The sequence below is a fragment of the Nomascus leucogenys genome, chromosome 12 (assembly GCF_006542625.1).
Source record: "Nomascus leucogenys isolate Asia chromosome 12, Asia_NLE_v1, whole genome shotgun sequence".
In the NCBI taxonomy this organism is placed as follows: Eukaryota; Metazoa; Chordata; class Mammalia; order Primates; family Hylobatidae; genus Nomascus; species Nomascus leucogenys.
This window is the reverse complement of record NC_044392.1, coordinates 45,261,540-45,281,829: the sequence shown is the minus strand read 5'-3', so window position 1 is coordinate 45,281,829 and position 20,290 is coordinate 45,261,540. Positions and strand designations below refer to the sequence as shown.

The 20,290-nt window shown below is 51.4% G+C and overlaps 2 protein-coding genes across 21 annotated transcripts in view; one reads left to right on the top strand and one right to left on the bottom strand.

Moving 5' to 3' along the window:
- Positions 1-4,612: 4,612 nt before the first annotated feature.
- RXFP4 (relaxin family peptide/INSL5 receptor 4) lies at positions 4,613-8,385 on the top strand. Its single transcript, XM_030824258.1, has one exon. It carries the CDS (start codon positions 6,334-6,336, stop codon positions 7,456-7,458), a length of 1,125 nt encoding a protein of 374 aa, XP_030680118.1. The 5' UTR covers positions 4,613-6,333; the 3' UTR covers positions 7,459-8,385.
- A 3,070-nt stretch (positions 8,386-11,455) lies between these two features.
- Positions 11,456-20,290, bottom strand: part of ARHGEF2 (Rho/Rac guanine nucleotide exchange factor 2) — a 54,169-nt gene continuing 45,334 nt past the window's right edge. For 9 of the 20 annotated variants that reach the window (XM_030824241.1, XM_030824238.1, XM_030824246.1 and 6 more), the window contains 8 exons: positions 17,219-17,419; positions 16,709-16,828; positions 16,512-16,579; positions 16,334-16,369; positions 16,076-16,126; positions 15,422-15,865; positions 14,862-15,075; positions 11,456-12,610 (listed from right to left, as the gene is read on the bottom strand). In XM_030824241.1, coding sequence (XP_030680101.1) covers positions 12,537-12,610; positions 14,862-15,075; positions 15,422-15,865; positions 16,076-16,126; positions 16,334-16,369; positions 16,512-16,579; positions 16,709-16,828; positions 17,219-17,419 — 1,208 coding nt within the window. In that variant the 3' untranslated portion in view covers positions 11,456-12,536. The remainder of the gene's footprint in view (positions 12,611-14,861; positions 15,076-15,421; positions 15,866-16,075; positions 16,127-16,333; positions 16,370-16,511; positions 16,580-16,708; positions 16,829-17,218; positions 17,420-20,290) is intronic. The other 11 variants (XM_030824257.1, XM_030824252.1, XM_030824254.1 and 8 more) reach the window with 4 other exon arrangements.

Below are 20,290 nucleotides of genomic sequence, written 5' to 3'. Positions count from 1 at the left end.
GTTCTACTGTTAATTGAAAAAGTCTCTCTAAAGTGAGATACGTTAGGCTGAGATCATTTTTCCTTTCTGTTGGGTACATGGTCAAAAAATTGACATATGAATCAATTATTCTTTCCAACCTAGTGGTCATTTAGGTATGATTAGGTCATTTACTACCAACTCTAAGGCAGTGACACCTTGGAGAGCACATAAAATCCATAGAGCTAGGCCCCATAACCTCTCTGTCAGTCTCCTCTCCTTGCTACTCCCCCTGTGTTTCAGTGGCACTTTCTAGCTAAGATTCAGTCCCCTTTTCTCCAGATGGTGGTGCTGCATTCCCATACCTGTCTCCAGAGTATCTCCCTCAAACTCATTTAGCTTGGAAAATGCCAAACTGGGTCATGCTCTTTGGCCTAATATTCTTTCCCACAGCAGTAGGAGTTGTGATGGGAAAAAAAGAAAAGATGGAGGGTGGGCTTTCTCAATGTCTCCAGTATTCACATCACCCCTAGGGGTGCTACCTCAAGCATTTATTGAATAATTTTTCCAAACAAGGAGATTTCCTGTGAGGGATTCTGATGTCACCTCTAAAAATAGTTTTAGAAATATTTTTCCACTTTCTTACAAGGGGAAATCTATCAAAAAGAATAATGGAACAGCTATTCAAAAAGAATAATGGAGCAGCTATTCAAAAAGAATGAGAGTATATAGCCCCATTTCTAGCCCCTATGAGGCCTGGCTATACTTTGTGCCATGTGTTTGGATTGCCATGAGGTTACCCAATTTTTTTTGTTTGTTTTTTGCGGTTTTTTTTTTTTTTTTTTTTTTTTGAGACGGGGTCTCAGTCTGTCACCCAGGCTGGAGTGCGGTGGCATGATCACAGCTCACTCCAGCTTTGACCTCCGAGTCTCAGGTGATCCTCCCACATCAGCCTCCCAAGTAGCTGGAACCACAGGCATGTACCACCATGCCTGGCTAATTTTTTATCTTTTATAGAGATGGGGTTTTGTCATGTTGCCCAGACTGGTCTTGAACTACTGGGCTCAAGCAATCCATTCGCCTCAGCCTCCCAAAGTGTCACCATGCCCAGCTGATTCTTTTTTTTTTTTTTTTGAGACGGAGTCTCACTCTGTCGCCTAGGCTGGAGTGCAGTGGCACGATCTCAGCTCACTGCAAGCTCCACCTCCCGGGTTCATGCCATTCTCCTGCCTCAGCCTCCTGAGTAGCTGGGACTACAGGCACCCGCCACCACACCTGGCTAATTTTTGTATTTATTTTTTAGAGATGGGGTTTCACCATGTTAGCCAGGATGGTCTCGATCTCCTGACACGCCTGTAATCCCAGCACTTTGGGAGGCCAAGGCAGGAGGATCAACTGAGGTCAGGAGTTCAAGACCAGCCTGGCCAACATGGTGAAACCATCTCCACTAAAAAATACAAAAATTAGCTGGGTATGGTGGCGGGTGCCTGTAATCCCAGCTACTCGGGAGGCTGAGGCAGGAGAATGGCGTGAACCCGGGAGGCATAGTTTGCAGTGAGCGGAGATTGCACCACTGCACTCCAGCCTGGGCGACAGAGCGAGACTCCGTCTCAAAAAACAAAACAAAACAAAACAAAAAACTGTGTTGAATCTACAGATCAATTGACATTTCAAGAATATTTTTGATGCTGGGCATGGTGGCTTATGGCTGTAATCCCAGCACTTTGGGAGGCTGAGGTGAGAGGGTTGCTTGAGCCCAGGAGTTCAAAAAAATCCTGGGCAACATGGGGACACCCCATCTCTACTAAAAATACAAAAATTAGCCCATGTGGTAGCACATTCCCGTGGCTGAGGTAGGAGGATCACCTGAGCCTGGGGAGGTCAGGCATTGAGCCAAGATTTTGCCACTGCACTCCAGCCTGGTTGACAGAGTGAGGCCCCTTCTCAACCAAAAAAAAAAAGAAAAAAATTTTTTTTTTTTTTTTTGAGATGGAGTCTCGCTCTGTCGCCCAGGCTGGAGTGCAGTGGCGCTATCTCGGCTCTATGCAAGCTCCGCCTCCCGGGATCATGCCATTCTCCTGCGTCACCTCTCTAGTAGCTGGGACTACAGGCGCCTGCCACCACGCATGGCTAATTTTTTGTATTTTTAGTAGAGACAGGGTTTCACTGTGTTAGCCAGGATGGTCTCTATCTCCTGACCTCGTGATCCACCTGCCTTGGCCTCCCAAAGTGCTGGGATTACAGGCGTGAGCCACTGCGCCTGGCCAAAAAAAAAATGTTTTTAAAGTCTTCCAACCCATGAACACAGTATGCCATTTATTTGGGCCTTCTTCTTTTTTTTTTTTTTTTTTGAGACAGAGTCTCCCTCTGTCGCCCAGGCTGGAGTGCAGTGGCGTGATCTCGGCTCACTGCAAGCTCCGCCTCCCGGGTTCATGCCATTCTCCTGCCTCAGCCTCCTGAATAGCTGGGACTACAGGCACCCGCCACCATGCCCGGCTAATTTTGTTTTTGTATTTTTAGTAGAGACGGGGTTTCACCGTATTAGCCAGGATGGTCTCGAACTCTTGACCTCGTGATCCACCCGTCCCGGCCTCCCAAAGTGCTGGGATTACAGGCGTGAGCACCACACCTGGCCTATTTGGGCCTTCTTTAATTTCCCTCTGCAATGCTTTGTCATTTAGTTTACTGGGATTGCACATCTTTGTTATAGTTTTCTTTTCTTTTTTTTTTTTTTTAGTGCTCTGCCAGTTTTACTTTGGAAAATAAATGAGATATATAATTCTCACTACTTTTGCCATTCCTCTGTAAATCTAAAACTATTCCAAAACATAAAGTTAGAAGGTGGTGGGGGGAGAGAGAGACTGATTTAGAACCTGCCCCTGAGCATTGGAGCTGCCCATACCCCTTACAAATACTGGAGATTTTTCCCCAGTGAACCTTGGCAGACATATGACAGAGTAGAGATGGTGGCTGCTTGGGTTGATGTGAGCTTAGGGATTTGGATTAGGGGTAGGTTTCCTATTCCTACCATTTGTAGTACCCCCAAGGGTTTAGTCTCTGTCCCCTCTACTACAAATGCAAATGCAAACTCCCTCCTCTCTGTGCTCTGTAGAGTGATAACTCAGTCCCTTCTGCCTCCTCTCCAATTCCTTTTCAGAGACACCATAGCCTGGGCTGTGAAGGGCAGGGACAGGGATGTGGGGCTGGAGAGATATGCAGGCTGAGGGAGGTGTGGCTATTCAGGTGACTGAGGGGAGGGCTTGGCCCCTAGAAGTCCTTTTTATCGAAGGCAGACACCATAATCTACCACTACAGGTCCTTGGACTCTGAGATGGAAGACGGCACTGATGGCCAACTGAGTGCACTGCCTATGAGTTAGAAAACAAACAGACAAGAAAATGGCACTGGCAAAGTCTGGCTCTACAGGGTAATATGAAGGTAGGGGACAGCACAAGCATTTTTGCTGAATCTAGTTCCTCCTCATCTCCCAGCAGTTGTGAGTGAAGAATCATCTCGAAAGGTGTTGTCACTGTCCCTCCGTCCACATCCTGGCACTGTTTCCCTCAGGTTCGTGATGTAGTGGAAAAGACTCCTATTCCAGGAGTCAAGAGACTTTTATCTCAAACCCTGACTCTACCGTCACCTCCCTGGTAGTCTTGGGCAAATCACTGTCATTCTACATAAAATAAGAAGTTGAACGAGATGGTCTGAAAGATCCCTTCCATCTAAAAAGTTTATTATTTTCTATGAAGAGCGTGACTATATTTGTTGTTTTTGTCTCCCAGCATCAAGCACAGTGCCTGGCACACAGTAAAGGTCCAGGGAATGCTGTGATTAGTGAATGAATGAATGAACGAAATGCTAGACAAATGAAGTTCTTTTTTTTTTTTTTTTTTTTTTTTTTTGAGACGGAGTCTCGCTCTGTCGCCCAGGCTGGAGTGCAGTGGCGCAATCTCGGCTCACTGCAAGCTCCGCCTCCCGGGTTCACGCCATTCTCCTGCCTCAGCCTCTCCGAGTAGCTGGGACTACAGGCGCCCGCCACCGCGCCCGGCTAATTTTTTGTATTTTTTAGTAGAGACAGGGTTTCACCGTGGTCTCGATCTCCTGACCTCGTGATCCGCCCGCCTCGGCCTCCCAAAGTGCTGGGATTACAAGCGTGAGCCACCGCGCCCGGCCGACAAATGAAGTTCTTAGACAAGGCCAGTTGGTGGCATCACCTCTCTACATAACCACAAGGGAGTGTTGCTAGTCTCAGACTAAGGGAAAGCCTTAGGACTAGAAATGATAAAAAGGTAAAGAAATGATTGGAGGACCAGATGTTTGAAATGAATAGCAGAAGCCTGGAATTCTGGCCCACTTTTTCTCTAAGCCAATAAAGAAAATAAGTCCAAAGCATTAAGCAGTTTTTGTTGCTGTTGTTGTTGTTTATTTATTTATTTTGGGGGGGGAGACGGAGTCTCACTCTGCCGCCCAGGCTGGAGTGCAGTGGCGTGATCTCAGCTCACCAAAATCTCCGCCTCCCGGGTTCAAGTGATTCTCCTGCCTCAGCCTCCCGAGTAGCTGTGATTACAGGCGCTCACTACCATGCCCCACTAATTTTGTATTTTTAGTAGAGACGGGCTTTCTCCATGTTGGTCAGGCTGGTCTTGAACTCCCGACCTCAGGTGATTCGCTCACCTCGGCCTCCCAAAGTGCTGGAATTACAGGCGTGAGCCACCTCGTCCGGCCAAGCAGTTATCTTAATTGCCAGATTAGCAAGGTGATTCTGGGTGGGCAGAGGAGTAGACATGGCCCCAAGAGACAGTGACGACACAGTCACACAGGAGCAGCCACGAGGCCAGAAGGTAGCCTGTGGGGCTCACCTGACCTCGGGCTGGGCACTCCCCTTCTGCCACCCCCTTTATACTCATCCCTGGTTCGAAAGCCCCAACATGTTGGCACCCAGCCTGGATCACTCTCACCTCTGGGTTTTTCCTATGTGTTCACAAAGCCCACTGCTGATTTATTGTCGCAAGGGGCCCCTCTCTTCCCCCAGCACTCCAAAGGAACTGAACATCGAACGTTATCTTAATTAGCCAGCAGAGGGAAAGAAGGGGCTGAATATATTGGAATCCTTGAGAAAGCCTTACTCTTTTACCTACCCACCTCCTGCCTTCTCTTTGTCCCCATCTCAGCTCCTTCTGCAGTAGGTAGAGATGTAGGCAATCAAAGGGGAGGGCCCAACGAAGCATTTTTTTTTCCAGTTATGATTGAGATCATGGGGAGACAGGATGAGGTGTGGTGAGGGTGTATCTCAGGATCCTTAGCTCTGACATGGGGTTTGCAGGAGAGAGTAGGGGGACCACTGAGCTCTGTCCACAGACTAGAGCAGGAAAGGGGGGAAAAGTGGCGATAGAGGTTAGCAGGAATATTTAATTATCAGGAGCAGGAACAGAACTGAGGGCATGCCCAGGTCCACGCAGGCCCTCATAGGCCCAGTGTTCCCAGTGGGGAGGAAACAGGAAGCTGTGACTTCCTCTCTCTTTTACCTCCCTGCTCTTAGCCTCAAGGTCACTGCTGCTGAGATGAATTCCAACCTGTTTTAGTTGGCACTGCTCCCTGGATATGGTAATAGCTTCTCAGTACCCTTCTGCCACAAACACCCCAAACTACTCCTTTGAAATAATATTCATACAAATCGTGATTTCACATGTATTCTCTCATTTCATCATGCCACTCCTGTGAAGCAGACTTATCTGAAAATTTTAAGCAAGAAAACAGGCTTAGGGGAGTAAAGTAACTCTCCCAGTCACACGGCTAGTGAGTAGGTCTGGGACTCCGCAGCCTCTGCTCTTTCCTCTCTTAGACACCCATGCTGATTCCCTGCCTCTATACCACCTCCCAGGCCCCTTCCTTTGGGCCCCAAGGGAACACTTTCTGCAGAGGAGGGAGGCCTCTGCACACTGTTAGGAACAGAGGCAGCTCTAGTTTGGTTCCTGTCATCTCTGGGACAGGGAACCTCCAGCTCTCTCCCTGGGGTGGAGGCTTGGGGCTGCCCTCCATAGTGAGGTAACCCTCCCTTCTACCCTCCCTTCTCCCCTCCCTCTCTGCCATTTAGAGCCCCTCTTACAGGCGGGCACATGCGCATATACCCTGGCATTCAGGCTCTGCCTCGCCCTGCCCCACCCACCACCAATCTTGACCAACAGGAAGGTGGTGGGTTGTCCTTTCCACACCCCTCCCTCTGAGGTATGGGCGTGGGCCAGGGCTCACCAGAGGCCCCAGAGAAGCACTTAATTCTAGAGCCTCCTTCCTAGAGCCTTCAGTGGCCTCTGCCAGTCTGGCAGACACTTGCAGACCTCTCTTCTCAGCACCACCAATCTCTGATGCCCTGCGATGCCCACACTCAATACTTCTGCCTCTCCACCCACATTCTTCTGGGCCAATGCCTCCGGAGGCAGTGTGCTGAGTGCTGATGATGCTCCGATGCCTGTCAAATTCCTAGCCCTGAGGCTCATGGTTGCCCTGGCCTATGGGCTTGTGGGGGCCATTGGCTTGCTGGGAAATTTGGCGGTGCTGTGGGTACTGAGTAACTGTGCCCGGAGAGCCCCTGGCCCACCTTCAGACACCTTCGTCTTCAACCTGGCTCTGGCGGACCTGGGACTGGCACTCACTCTCCCCTTTTGGGCAGCCGAGTCGGCACTGGACTTTCACTGGCCCTTCGGAGGTGCCCTCTGCAAGATGGTTCTGACGGCCACTGTCCTCAACGTCTATGCCAGCATCTTCCTCATCACAGCGCTGAGCGTTGCTCGCTACTGGGTGGTGGCCATGGCTGCGGGGCCAGGCACCCACCTCTCACTCTTCTGGGCCCGAATAGCCACCCTGGCAGTGTGGGTGGCAGCTGCCCTGGTGACAGTGCCCACAGCTGTCTTCGGGGTGGAGGGTGAGGTGTGTGGTGTGCGCCTTTGCCTGCTGCGTTTCCCCAGCAGGTACTGGCTGGGGGCCTACCAGCTGCAGAGGGTGGTGCTGGCTTTCATGGTGCCCTTGGGCGTCATCACCACCAGTTACCTGCTGCTGCTGGCCTTCCTGCAGCGGCGGCAACGGCGGCGGCAGGACAGCAGGGTCGTGGCCCGCTCTGTCCGCATCCTGGTGGCTTCCTTCTTCCTCTGCTGGTTTCCCAACCATGTGGTCACTCTCTGGGGTGTCCTGGTGAAGTTTGACCTGGTGCCCTGGAACAGTACTTTCTATACTATCCAGACGTATGTGTTCCCTGTCACTACTTGCTTGGCACACAGCAATAGCTGCCTCAACCCTGTGCTGTACTGTCTCCTGAGGCGGGAGCCCCGGCAGGCTCTGGCAGACACCTTCAGGGATCTGCGGTCGAGGCTGTGGCCCCAGGGCAGAGGCTGGGTGCAACAGGTGGCCCTAAAGCAGGTAGGCAGGCGGTGGGTCGCAAGCAACCCCCGGGAGAGCCGCCCTTCTACCCTGCTCACCAACCTGGACAGAGGGACACCCGGGTGAAGGGCGCAAGCTGAACACGCTCCTCTGAGATCCACCAAGTGTAGGATCCTCGAGTCCTGGGGAGAAGCTGCCCTCTCTGCCAGGCTGCAGCGCCCTCAGGGAAAAGTCTGATCTTTGATCCCCAACTCTGGGTGTGGTGAATGGGGGAGGCGGGGGCCCAGATCAGAGCTGGATGTGACAAAGCTTAAGTCTTTATTTGGAGATGGGAAAGAAGAGGATCTGAGAATAAACCTCTGGATTATCCACAAATTGTCTTGACCTTTTATCCCAGTTCCACCTCCAGTTCAGTATGGAACAAAAGGATTCGTTGCTCCATTTCTGCCTTCTGCAAGAATACCTAGGAAAACTTCCCTAACGGTTCTAGACTAATGAATCAGAGGTCAGTGCCCATCTCCCTCTATACCCACCCCCCACCTCAAAACAGGGTATCCCTTGTCTTTCTCCGGTATCAAGGCCAAAAATGCCTGCTTCCCGTCCCCACCTTACCATCTCAGTGGTGACCACAAAAACTTGCTGCCTGCAGAGGCCTCAGCTGCAAAAGCTGTAGTTCCCCTGAAGGGATGCCAGGTGTGGGGTATTGCTGGAATTTCCAGCGCCTGCCAGGCCCTAGGTGTAAATCCCTGGTGCTGACGGGAGTGCCTGTGTGTCTCCCTTTAAATCAGGATTTGAAAGAATTGAAGATAATGACAAGTCAAAGACATGGGTGGGGTGAAGGGAGGTGAGAGATTAAAGAGGGGAGGGGACTGGGAGAACAGGCTGCAGATAGAGCCAGAAAAGCGGAGACCTCAGAAAGTGGTGCTAGTCCTCCTCCTTGCCCCAACAATTTGAGTGTCAGAGCACCTGGATTCACAGCTTTACCTCCAGCAAATTACTTTAGCTCTTTGTACCTCACTGTTCTCAACTGTAAAATGGGCTCCTAAAGATTTCACAGTGAAATATACTGTTAGCTATTATTCTTTTTTTTTTTTTTGAGACAGAGTCTTGCTCTGTCGTCCAGGCTGGAGTGCAGTGGTGTGATCTCAGCTCACTGCAACCTCTGCTTCCCGGGTTCAAGCGATTCTCTTGCCTCAGCCTTCCGAGTAGCTGGGACTACAGGCTCCTGCTACCACGCCTGGCCAATTTTTTGTATTTTTTAATAGAGACAGTGTTTCACCATATTGGCCAGGCTGGTCTCGAACTCCTGACCTCTAGTGATCCGCCCACCTCGGCCTCCCAAAGTGCTGGGATTACAAGCGTGAGCCACCACACCCGGTCGAGCTATTATTCTTACACCCTGTGTAAAATGGAGACAGAGAGATGGGAGGAAATAAGCACGCAGCTGGGAGATGGGGATGGGGAACCATGTCTCAACTGGAATGGTTGTATATGCTCTGAAGTGGGGTATAATGAAAGTCTCACATAAAGAACTCAGAGGTTGGCCCCTAAGCCCCTCTTGAAGGTGTGTTCTCCAGGACAGGGGCTCCTCTTTGGTTCCTGTATTGAGATGCATCAATGATAAAGGTTAGCCATCAGAAGGATTTTCTGGGAGGCAGCCCCTAGAAAGGAGGGAGGCAGAGGGAAGATGAGGTACAGCTCCCACTTCCACTGCCCCACGCACCGCCCCCCCAGGCTCTCTGGCATGACTTGTAACCTACGAGGACACAGGCTGCTCAGGCTCCTGGGGCAACAGCTGGGAGCAGTGCCGCCTTATTAAGTGCAGAGCGCCCTGTGAAGGGGGAGGCCACAGTGCCTCCAGGTGCCCCCTGTCCCAGTTCCTTTAATTGCTGGGCAGAGGAGGCTCCAAAGAGGCACCCAATTCACAACAGATTAAGCAATGTGAAAGGAACTTAATTAGCCTCTTGTTTAATTTCCTCTTTTTGATGATGTTTAAACTAGTTCCAAAACTCCAGGTCTATTCCTAGCCCATGCAGGGAATGGAAAATCCCTCCCCACCTAAGCACCCATCTTCCCACCCCAGCAGCTCCCTCTGACAGCTTTGCTGGGCTCCGGATATTGGCTCCTCTGGGGGCATCTCTGCTTTATGGGCCCCAGAGGTAAATATTGACAAAGTGTACACAGGTCCAAGTTAGAGATGAATGCATGCACAAAGACCTACTCTTGTGGGGGAGTGGAAGAAGGAGGGTGCAGCGGAGGATGGAGAAGGGAGGGCTGGGCAGAGCAGGCGGCCTGGAGCTCCCCTTGGAACGGAGGGAAGGCAATGTTTTGGTGAGAACCTGGGCCCTGGCTCTCTGGAACGCCAAGCCAAATGGCTTTGAAACTTCAGCAGGAGGGACAGAGGTTAAGGCTGTGGGTTCCCAGAAGTGGGTTAGGGAGGGGACAGGGGACACAACGGTCAAAGATGTGAGGAAGAGGCCTAGCTCTCAGGAGTAGCCACATCATACAAATGCTTGTGCCCCATGTTCTGGGGCTGAAGATACGTGTGTGGTGTGGTGTGTGTGTGTGTGTGTGTGTGTGTGTGTGTGTGGAGGGGGTTGGTACGGGGTGGCAGAAGGGACAACACTGCTTGGAAGAAAGCAGCGGGGGACTTCACACCCACTCTGGGCTGTCTCCAGGTTTCCATGTTCTCTGCTGACTAGCATCTCTCATTGGATCTGTGGCGGATTCTGGGAGAGCCTGCATTCCCCTTTCTTGGTGGTCTCTGCATGCTGTCTAATATCCTCACCCCACCCCCACCTACCTTCCTTCCCCACCTAAAGGCGCCACCCTCACAGCTCTGGGTCCGAGCTACTTCCAGCTGACCTGGCAGACAGCTGTTGAGCCCTGTGTCCCTGTGTGTGATATGTGAAGCCCTGGTGTTTTTTTTTTTTTTTTTTTTTTTTTTCCAGGCAGGGTCTTGCTCTGTCGCCCAGGCTGGAGTGCTGGAGTGCAGTGGCACAATCTTGGCTCACTGCAACCTCCACCTCCCAGGTTCAAGCAATTCTCCCACCTCAGCCTCCCAGGTAGCTGGGACTACAGGCGCCCGCCATCACGCCTGGCTAATTTTTGTATTTTTAGTAGAGATGGGTTTTCACCATGTTGGCCAGGCTAGTCTTGAACTCCTGACCTCAAGTGATCCACCCAACTCAGCTTCCCAAAGTGCTGGGATTACAGGCGTGAGCCACTGCACCCAGCCAGCCCTGGTATTTTTAGGCAGAGTAGCCAAGAGAGAAAAGTGGTGGACTGGAACTAAGAAGGCCGGCCCCCTCCTGGCCTGGCAAGCTTCGTGCACCTAGGTTTCCTGGCCCATAAAATGAGAACAATTCCCCATTCTCAGGATCCCCGTAATGGCCGAGAAAGCACCTTGTAAAGGCTTGATGCTGGTGGATGAGAGTTACAGAAGGAGAGGGTGCTGGCTGCTCCCCCAGCCTGCTCCCCACGTGACTTCAATTCCTCTTTCTAGCTGAGGGCCTGAGCCCCCTTCTCCTGATCTGACCCCACGGGCTCCATCAGGGATGTGAATTCATACCAGCATTTATACAACCCTAGACTCTCACCTCCTCCCCTCCCCCACAGCCCCAAAGTAAGTACCAACCAGGAACAGGAAGTAAAACCAACTAAAACCAAGAACTGAAACCAGCTCATCTCTCACTGCCTCTCAAAGAGGGAGAGTAAATGAGCAGCTCCTGTGACGGGTAATCCCAGGGCCCGACATCATGGAGATGAACAAGGGCCTAGTGGGGGCTGGATCTGACAATGAATGACACTGGGGATGGGGGCAATAGGTGGAGGTTATTGCTGAGCATGGCATACAAATACGATGAACACACGTTTCCTGATACCTGAATTCCCAACATTGGAACCTGTGTGCCCCCTTTGTTTTTATCCTTGTATTTGTGAATTAAAAAAAATTAAAAAAAGATTTGCAGTGGTTACTTTTGTTAGTGCCCCCTCTCTTCAGTGAGGCAGAGGCTGTCCTTGTGGTGAGAGGAAAAGGCCCGTTTCAGAAGAACTTAGGTCACTGCCCGGCTCTCTCCTACTATCCTCCTCAGAATTGGCAGACGTTATGGAAGACAGTACCTTATGGAGTTCCAGGTTTTTAATTTTCCCTGAATTTTTTTTTAAACAACAAAATTGGCAAGAAAAAAAAAACTGGGGCTGGTCGACATTTGGGGGCAGGGGTTCCACTGAAAAATCCCCCAAATTCACGCTGAGGTTTCAGGTCATGGTTGCTGAGGTGGAAGATGAGGTCAGGGCTCCTGGAGATTTCCCAACCCACTCTAGAACTTGTTTCCAAATGGCTGGGGAAGAGGTCAGTATAGGTCCCCCTGTTACTGCAGATGAAGGCAGAAGTCATTGTCTCCCCCACCCCTCAACTTCTTCAGAGATGTGGAGACAGGAGGCTTCGATCTCTAATTGCCTACAATCTCTTAAAAATATAAAACACGTGCAGTTGACTTTGGTACAAAAAAGAAAACAAAACAACAACAAAACATTCTGGTCCCTGTGGGTTTTTTCCCTCACCCCCAACAAACCATTATGGCCACTCCAACCTTTATTCCATCAACTCCAGGAAGCCAGGTTATCTCCCAGGGCTTCCATGAAGGATGGAGAAGGGAGAACAGCAGTAAGAGGTTGAGGGGAGAGGAGAAAGGGACATGGCCCTGCCCACAGCCCTCCTTTATTTAAAGGGCAGTAGGGTGCTGTGGCTGCAGCCTCTCCTCCAAGACGGGTGTTGCAGGGGAGGGCCGTTAGGGCAAGAACCCAGCAGCTGCGTGGATGAGCCTGAATATACCCCAGTAGTGTTCAAGGACAAGGCCCTCTGATCCCTATGGCTTGGTTCCCATGTCCCTGGTCCTTTAAATCTCCCCTCTCCCCCCATAACTAATAAACAATAAATAAATAAATTCTCCTAAAGTTGGGGGAAGAAGGCATGAACCACTGGCATCTGTGGTGTAGCTTTCGGATGCCCCAGGGGGTGTTGTGGCCTAATTCCCCCAGCTTCTTAAATGGCCCCAGGTATCCAAGGATCCCAAGAGCTGGCAAGGACAATTTGCAGTTCTTTGAAATGTTCCCTCATCGTTGGCAAATTGAAGTCCCCAAGGTTAGCCCCCCTCAGTAATGTTCTTCAGTGGGGCACAGGGCAGCGGGGAGGGGCCCCCTTAGCTCTCGGAGGCTACAGCCTCCCCGTCGCGGCTCTCCGTCTCCTCCGGGATGTCCTGCATTCTGGTAAAGTCTGAAGGGGGACAGGACAAAGCCAGTGAGTGAGCAGAGACTCCCATGAGGAACTGTACCCCTAGACTAATGCCTCCCCATCTGCAGGCTCAGGGGGCTCTGGGGCTGTGAAGGGATGACAGGGTTCTGTAAATTCTTGGGTGAGAGGAAAACCTTTGGCAACAAAGTAAGCAAGGTATCCATACCTAGGTACCGGATACACTTTTACAGTATCCAAAGATACAATTTGATTAGGAAAATACAAAATAAGGTTAAAGCTTTTGGTAATTTTTTATTTCATGAACCAACTGTAAAAACTTGAAGGTCTTTGAAACTTTTTTTACTTTAAAAACTGGCCCCGTGGCTCGTGCTTATAATCCCAACACTTTGGGAGGCCAAGGTGGGAGAATCACTTAAGGCCAGGAGTTGGAGACCAGCCTGGCCAACATGGTGAAACCCCATCTCTACTAAAAATGCCAAAAATTAGCTATATGTGGTGGCATGCGCCTGTAATCCCAGCTACTTGGGAGGCTGAGGAACAAGAACTGCTTGAACTTGGGAGATGGAAGTTGCAGTAAGCCGAGATTGTGCCACTACACTCCAGCCTGGGTGACAGAGCAAAACTGTCTCAAAAAAACAAAACAAAACAAAAAACTATATCTTCCCAGGCACAGTGGCATGTACCTGTAGCCCCAGCTACTTGGGAGGATCACTTAAGCCCAGGAGTTTGAGTCCAGCCTTGGCAACAGCACGAGACCCTCTCTCTAACATAAAAAATTTCCGAGCGAGATCCTGTGTCTGGGTCTCCGGGTCTCTTTCTGTTGCCCAGGCTGGAGCCATCGCGGAGTACTGTCAACTCAACCTGCTGGGCTCAAGTGATCCTCTCACCTCACTCTCACTCTCTGTAGCTAGGACTACAGGCGCACTCCACCACACCTGGCTAATTAAAAAAATTTTGGGGGGCCAGGCACGGTGGCTCACGCCTGTAATCCCAGCACTTTGAGAGGCCAACGTGGGTGAATCAGCTGAGGCCAGGAGTTTGAGACCAGCCTGGCCAACATGGCGAAACCCCATCGCTACTAAAAAATACAAAAAAAATTAGCCAGGTGTGGTAGTGCATGCCTGTAAATCCCAGATACTCGAGAGGCTGAGGCAGGAGAATCACTTGAACCCAGGAGGCGGAGGTTGCAGTGAGCTGAGATTGTGCCACTGCACTCCAGCCTGGGTGACAGAGCGAGACTCCATCCTAAAAAAATAAAAAAATAAATAAAATAAAATAAAATAGGCCGGGTGCAGTGGCTCACACCTGTAATCCCAGCACTTTGGGAGGCCGAGGCAGGCGGATCACGAGGTCAAGAGATTGAGACCAGCCTGGGCAACATGGTGAAACCCTATCTCTTCTAAAAATACAAAAATTAGCTGGGCGTGGAGGCATGTGCCTGTAGTCCTAGCTACTTGGGAGTCTGAGGCAGGAGAATCACTTGGACCTGGGAGGTGGAGGTTGCAGTGAGCCGAGGTCTCACCACTGTACTCCAGCCTGGCGACAGAGCGAGAACTCCATCTCAAAAAAAAAAAAAACAAAAAAAAAAAATTTAGCCGGGCGTGGTGGCTCATGCCTGTAATCCCACCACTCTGGGAGGCCGAGACAGGTGGATCGCGAGATCAGATGTTCAAGACCAACCTGGCCAACATAGTGAAACCCCATTTCTACTAAAAATACAAAAATTAGCCGGGCATGGTGGTGGGCACCTATAATCCTAGCTACTCGGGAGGCTGAGGCAGGAGAATCGCTTGAACCTGGAAGGTGGAGGTTGCAGTGAGCCAAGATCACACCACCGCACTCCAGCCCAGGCAACAGTGCAAGACTCCGTCTCAAAAAATAATAATAATAAAATAAATTAATAAAATAAAATAAATAAATAAATAAATAAAATTTTGTTTTTTTGTAGAAGAGGTGGGTCTCACTATGTTGCCCAGGCTGACTTCAAAATTCTGAGCTCAAGCGATCCTCCTGCCTTGGCCTCCCAAAGTGTTAGGATTACAGGCATGAGCCACCATGTCTTTTTAAAAAAGAACCTATTTTTACTTCTAAAGGTTGGGAATCATCAACCAGTTGGAGGAGAGAGGCCCCTCCTGCTTCCTAGAGTTCCACCACCCAGTCATCGTCAGACAAAACAGGAAGTCCCTCCATAGAGTTACTAAAAGCCTCACAGGTCAGTTAGGGCCCATTTGGAAGCCACAGCCCAAAGGCCTGTACCCAGGCTGCACTCTACCTCTGGTCCATGTCTCCGCCAGGGTCTCACCTCGTGGACTGTGGGGCGGAGACAGACGGCTGCTACCTTCCTCCTCGCTGCCGGTGTCAGGGTCACTGCTGTCTTGCAGCCGCTCTTCAGGGCTCCCCAGTTCCTGCCTCTCTCGGTCCTCAAAGTGTCGATGGACAGAGCGAGTAGTGACAGGTAGATCCAGGCGGTCAGTGCCTCGGCTGGGCTGTGGACAGTGGGCAGGAAGAACAGCAGGCCAGGGACTGAGTAGTGTGAAGACTGGAGGTTCTGCTTGGCTGAAGGCAGCAGCTCTCCCCGCTGGGGCTCACCCATGACTCCCCTTCAGGAGATCCACCACCAACTGGCCTCTTTCAGCACCATGACCCGAGTTAGTTTCCTCCACCCCTGCACCCATCTATATTTCTTTTCAGTTCTCCAACCAGTATCTCAATATCCTTCAAGTCGGTTGCCTGATTGCATTTGGGCTCAAATCCCCAATGGCCCAATTTCTTTCAGGCTCCATGGAGCCTTAGGTCTACCCCAGGTCCATTCACCACTGCAGGCCACCTTACCTGTGGGGGGTTGAAACTCAAGTACAGGGCATCGCCTGCGGGGAGGCTGCGCCGCCGAGGATCCACAGGTCTGCGGGCCCAGGGGGCCTCAGCTGGGAGCGGCTCGGTCTGGCCCAGGGCGGCCAGCTGCCTTCGAGCCTCTTCGGCCTCCCGCTCCAGCAGTGCCCGGGCCTGCTCACTCTCCCGGAGGCGGGCCTCCAGGCTGCCAGCTTCGGTTGCCCGTTCTTCACCTAGCCGCCGGCAGCGCCGTAGCTCCTCCTGCAGCAGCGCATGTTGCCGCTGCAGTAATGCCAGTTCCGTGGCCTGCTTTTCAGGGACCACAGGGGCAGCCCCAGCCCTGCCAGCCTCCCCATCCCGAGAGTTGGCTCGGCACAGCTTCTCCCGCCACTCAGGGCCCTCAGGAAACCGGGCTTCCATCAAAGTGTCCTGCTGGGCCACAGCTGCCTGGGAGTAGAATGCAGGCAGAAGGGTTTATCAAAACCCCAGTGCTCTTCTACCCCTTGCCCTCACCCTCCAAGGCCCAGGTCATCGCTCCTGGAGAGCTTGGATTGGGAGGGTATTTAGAAAGGCCTGTTGGGATGACCATGCCCCACCTAAACAGGCATCTCTAGCCTGGCTCCTCCCCTTCCCCATTCAAGCCCTTGCCCTACTGACCTGTAGGCCATGTAGAAGTCCATAGAGGTTGACCAATCGCTGTAACGCCTCCTGAGGACAGACAGAGTGGGAACAGGGCCCCAGCTTTAGGATGGGAGAACTGCCCAAAAGTTGAACAAGGGTGGGTGTGGGGACAGTAAGATCTGGAGATATACTTGAATGTAGACGCTTTCCCCACCCCACTCCAAACTGGGCTCTAACTACTCAGACTAAGAACACCCTCCCTTCAGTCTCCTATACCATCAATTCCCGTCTCACCTCTTGCGGTGATCTCAGCTGATTTCCATTTCGGTCCTGCAGAAATGGGCAAGAATGGGGAGTCAGCAGGCACACAAATCCTGGGTGCCTGCCCCTGACAGCTTCGTGTTGAGGATCCAGAGGCTGGCTGTCCCTCTCCCACCCTCTTGCCAAGTCCCAGAACCTCTTGAGGACCTACCCTCTGGCTAGAGTCTGAGTCAGCTCTACAGAGTTCAATGGAGCCATTGAAGGTTCTGGCCTCACCATCTGTTGAGAAGGAGAAAAGGATGGCTGAGCTCACTTCCCTGGGGCCCTGATACCACTTGAACCCTGGTACCACTCCACTCACTTTGGCCCCTCCCACCTACTACCTTGGTCCCCTGCCCTGGCACTCACTGGCAGTGACCCCAGGACTCGTGTTACCACCGCTGTCTGGTTCCAAAGGCAGGGCTGGCTCTCGGGGTGTCAAGAGCAGTTCCACTCCCGGCCCCACCAGCAGGTCTTTCAGACCCTCCACTGTGGGGAAAAAGGAAGAGGTGAAAACAGGAATGACACAGGACCCTGAGGGGAATGCCATTCACCCCCACATGTGGGACACTTGGGCATCCGGGGGAATGCCCCCTGCACTGGCAGTGGGGTTTCACTCACACAACCACTGATGAGGTAAAGGGCAGTAAATGCCTATGAGGCAGCAGGAGTCCATGCAGCATGGACAATATGGAGCAGCAAGGACCACACCTCCTCCCCTGCCTTTCCCAGGAACTGGCCCAGAAGAGGCACTCAGGGCTGCTTATGGTTTACGGGGTTGGCATCCCACTTGTCTGTGTTTGTCCATGTCTAGTCACATGTCCACATTCTGTGACGGTGAGTGCTTGAGCCTGGACTCTGCCCTGGGAGCTCCCTCACCCTCACGGATGGCATCCTGCAGCAGCCGCTCGCCACGAGGGGACTCAAGGGACTCAGAGCGGAAAAGGCCCCTGGGCAGGGTGGGCAGGGCCATCCCACTGCCACCATCCTCTTCGGCCTGGAAATGGGTCATCTCAGCAAACAGCCCGACCTTCTCTCGCAGCAGCTCCACCAGTGCCCGATCCTTCTGCTGCAACTCCACTGCAGATAAGGAACAAGTGAGCACATGAGAGGACGTAGGGGGTATGCAGGAATGCCAGTAGAGGACAGCCCTAGGGGAGAGGGGTAGGCCGGGCAGTGTGGCAAGACTTAATTTTGTTATTTTTTTTTTTTTTTTTTTTTTTTTTTAGAGACGGAGTCTTTCTCTGTTGCCCATGCTGGAGTGCAGTGGTGCGATCTCGGCTCACTGCAAGCTCCGCCTCCCGGGTTCACGCCATTCTCCTGCCTCAGCCTCCAGAGTAGCTGGGACTACAGGCACCCGCCACCACGCCCGGCTAATTTTTTTTTTGTATTTTTAGTAGAGACGGGGTTTCACCGTGTTAGCCAGGATGGTCTCGATCTCCTGACCTTGTGATCCGCCCGCCTCGCCCTCCCAAAGTGCTGGGATTAGAGGCTTGAGCCATAATTTTGTTATTTTGGCATTTATAAAAAAGAAAAAGCTTTCTGTTGGTCAGGTGTAGTGGCTGACACCTGTAATCCCAGCACTTTGGGAGGCCAAGGCAGGTGGATAGCTTGAGGCCAGGAGTTCAAGACCAGCCTGGTTAACATGGCAAAACCCTGTCTCTACTTAAAATACAAAAATTAGCCAGGCGTGGTGGCACGCGCTGGTAGTTCCAGCTACTCAGGAGGCTGAGGCACAAGAATCACTTGAACCCAGAAGGCAGAGGTTGCAGTGAGGCCGAGATCACACCACTGCACTCCAGCCTGGGCGACACAGCAAGACTCTGTCTCAAAAAAAAAAAAAAAAAAAAAAAAAAAAAAGATTTGTGGCAGGGGTTGCAGGTTGTCTAACAGTGTTCATTCTTTCCATCTTCCTTTAATGAGAAAATGCACAGAAGTTTCATCCGGGCACACATGGCTGCCCAGTTAACAACTATGTTTTCCAGCCTGACTTGCACATGACTATATTGCTACATGACTACATTCTGGCCAATGGATATGAGCGTCTTCCAGATCTGCTCTTAAAAGAAATGGGTAGCCGGGTGCAGTGGCTCATGCCTGTAATCCCAGCACTTTGGGAGGCCGAGGCGGGCAGATCACGAGGTCAGGAGATCGAGACCATCCTGGCTAACAAGGTGAGACCCCATCTCTACTAAAAATACAAAAATTAGCCGGGCATGGTGGTGGGCGCCTGTAGTCCCAGCTACTCGGGAGGCTGAGGCAGGAGAATGGCGTGAACCCGGGAGGCGGAGCTTGCAGTGAGCCGAGGTTGCGCCACTGCACTCCAGACTGGGCGAAAGAGCGAAGACTCCGTCTCAAAAAAAAAAAAAAAAAAAGAAATGGGTATAGGCTGGGCATGGTGGGTGGATCACTTGAGGCCAGGAGTTCGAGACCAGCCTGGCCAACGTGGTGAAACCCTATCTCTACTAAAAATACAAAAATTAGCCAGGAGTGGTGGTGGGTGCCTGTAATCCCAGCTCCTTGGGAAGCTGAGGCAGGAGAATCTCTTGAACCTGGGAGATGGAGGTTGCAGTGAGCCGAGATCGCGCCACTGCACTCCACCCTCGGCGACAGAGCGAGACTGTCTCAAAAAAAAAGAAAGAAAAAGAAAAAAAGGGTATAAACTCTGTTCCTTTATTCCTCCTTGCTAGGTGTGATACAGGTGTGACAGTGGGAGCTGGAGTAGCCACTTCAGACATGACATAGAGATGAAAACTTCATGTTAAAGATGGCAGAGCTGCACCACTACTCTGCACTTCCCACTTTGAACTGTTATGTTGACAGCAATAGTATTCTACCTTTTTGGTGATTTTTTTTTTTTTTTTTTTTTTTTTGTTACCCAGACTGGAGTGCAGTGGTGCAATTATAGTGCATGACAGCCTTGAACTCCTGGGCTCAAACAATCCTCCCACCTCAGCCTCCCGAGTAGCCAGGACTACAGGTGTGTGCCATCATGCCTAGCTATTTTTTTCTTTTAATTTTTTGTAGAGATGTGGTCTTGCTATGTATGTTTTGTTGCCCAGACTGGTCTCGAACTCTTGACCTCAAGAGATCCTCCTGTCTCCCGAATCCTGCTGGGATTAAAGGCGTGAGCCACTGCATCCAGCCAATCTACTTCTTTTTTTTTTTTTGAGATGGAGTCTCGCTCTGTCGCCCAGGCTGGAGTGCAGTGGCGTGATCTCAGCTCACTGCAAGCTCTGCCTCCCAGGTTCATGCCATTCTCCTACCTCACCCTCCCGAGTACCTGGGACAACAGGCACCTGCCACCATGTCCGGCTAATTTTTTTTTTGTATTTTTTAGTAGAGATGGGGCTTCACTGTGTTAGGATAGTCTCAATCTCCTGACTTCGTGATCCACCCACCTCGGCCTCCCAAAGTGCTGGGATTACAGGCGTGAGCCACCACGCCCGGCCAGTCTACTTCCTTTTTTAAGGAAGAAGATTTTTGTTGGTCTTTTTGTATAGCAATTCAATCATACCCTAACTAATATAAGGCCTTACAGTGAAAAAGTAAGTTACTCACCCAACCTTGGTCTTCCATTTTTTTTTTTTTTGAGACAGAGTCTCGCTCTGTCGCCCAGGCTGGAGTGCAGTGGCGCGACCTCGGCTCACTGCAAGCTCCGCCTCCCGGGTTCACGCCATTCTCCTGCCTCAGCCTCCCGAGTAGCTGGGACTACAGGCGCCTGCCACCGCGCCCGGCTAATTTTTTGTATTTTTAGTAGAGGCGGGGTTTCACCGTGTTAGCCAGGATGGTCTCGATCTCCTGACCTCGTGATCAGCCCATCTTGGCCTCCCAAAGTGCTGGGATTACAGCCGTGAGCCACCGCACCCGGCCCCCATATTATTTTTACACACGGTAGTATACCCTTTACATTGTTTTAAACCTTGCTTTTTTCACTTAGTATGTTTCGGT

Bases quoted from the DNA above. Each gene is read 5' to 3' on its own strand.
- RXFP4 (XM_030824258.1), top strand. From the start codon at position 6,334: ATGCCCACACTCAATACTTCTGCCTCTCCACCCACATTCTTCTGGGCC.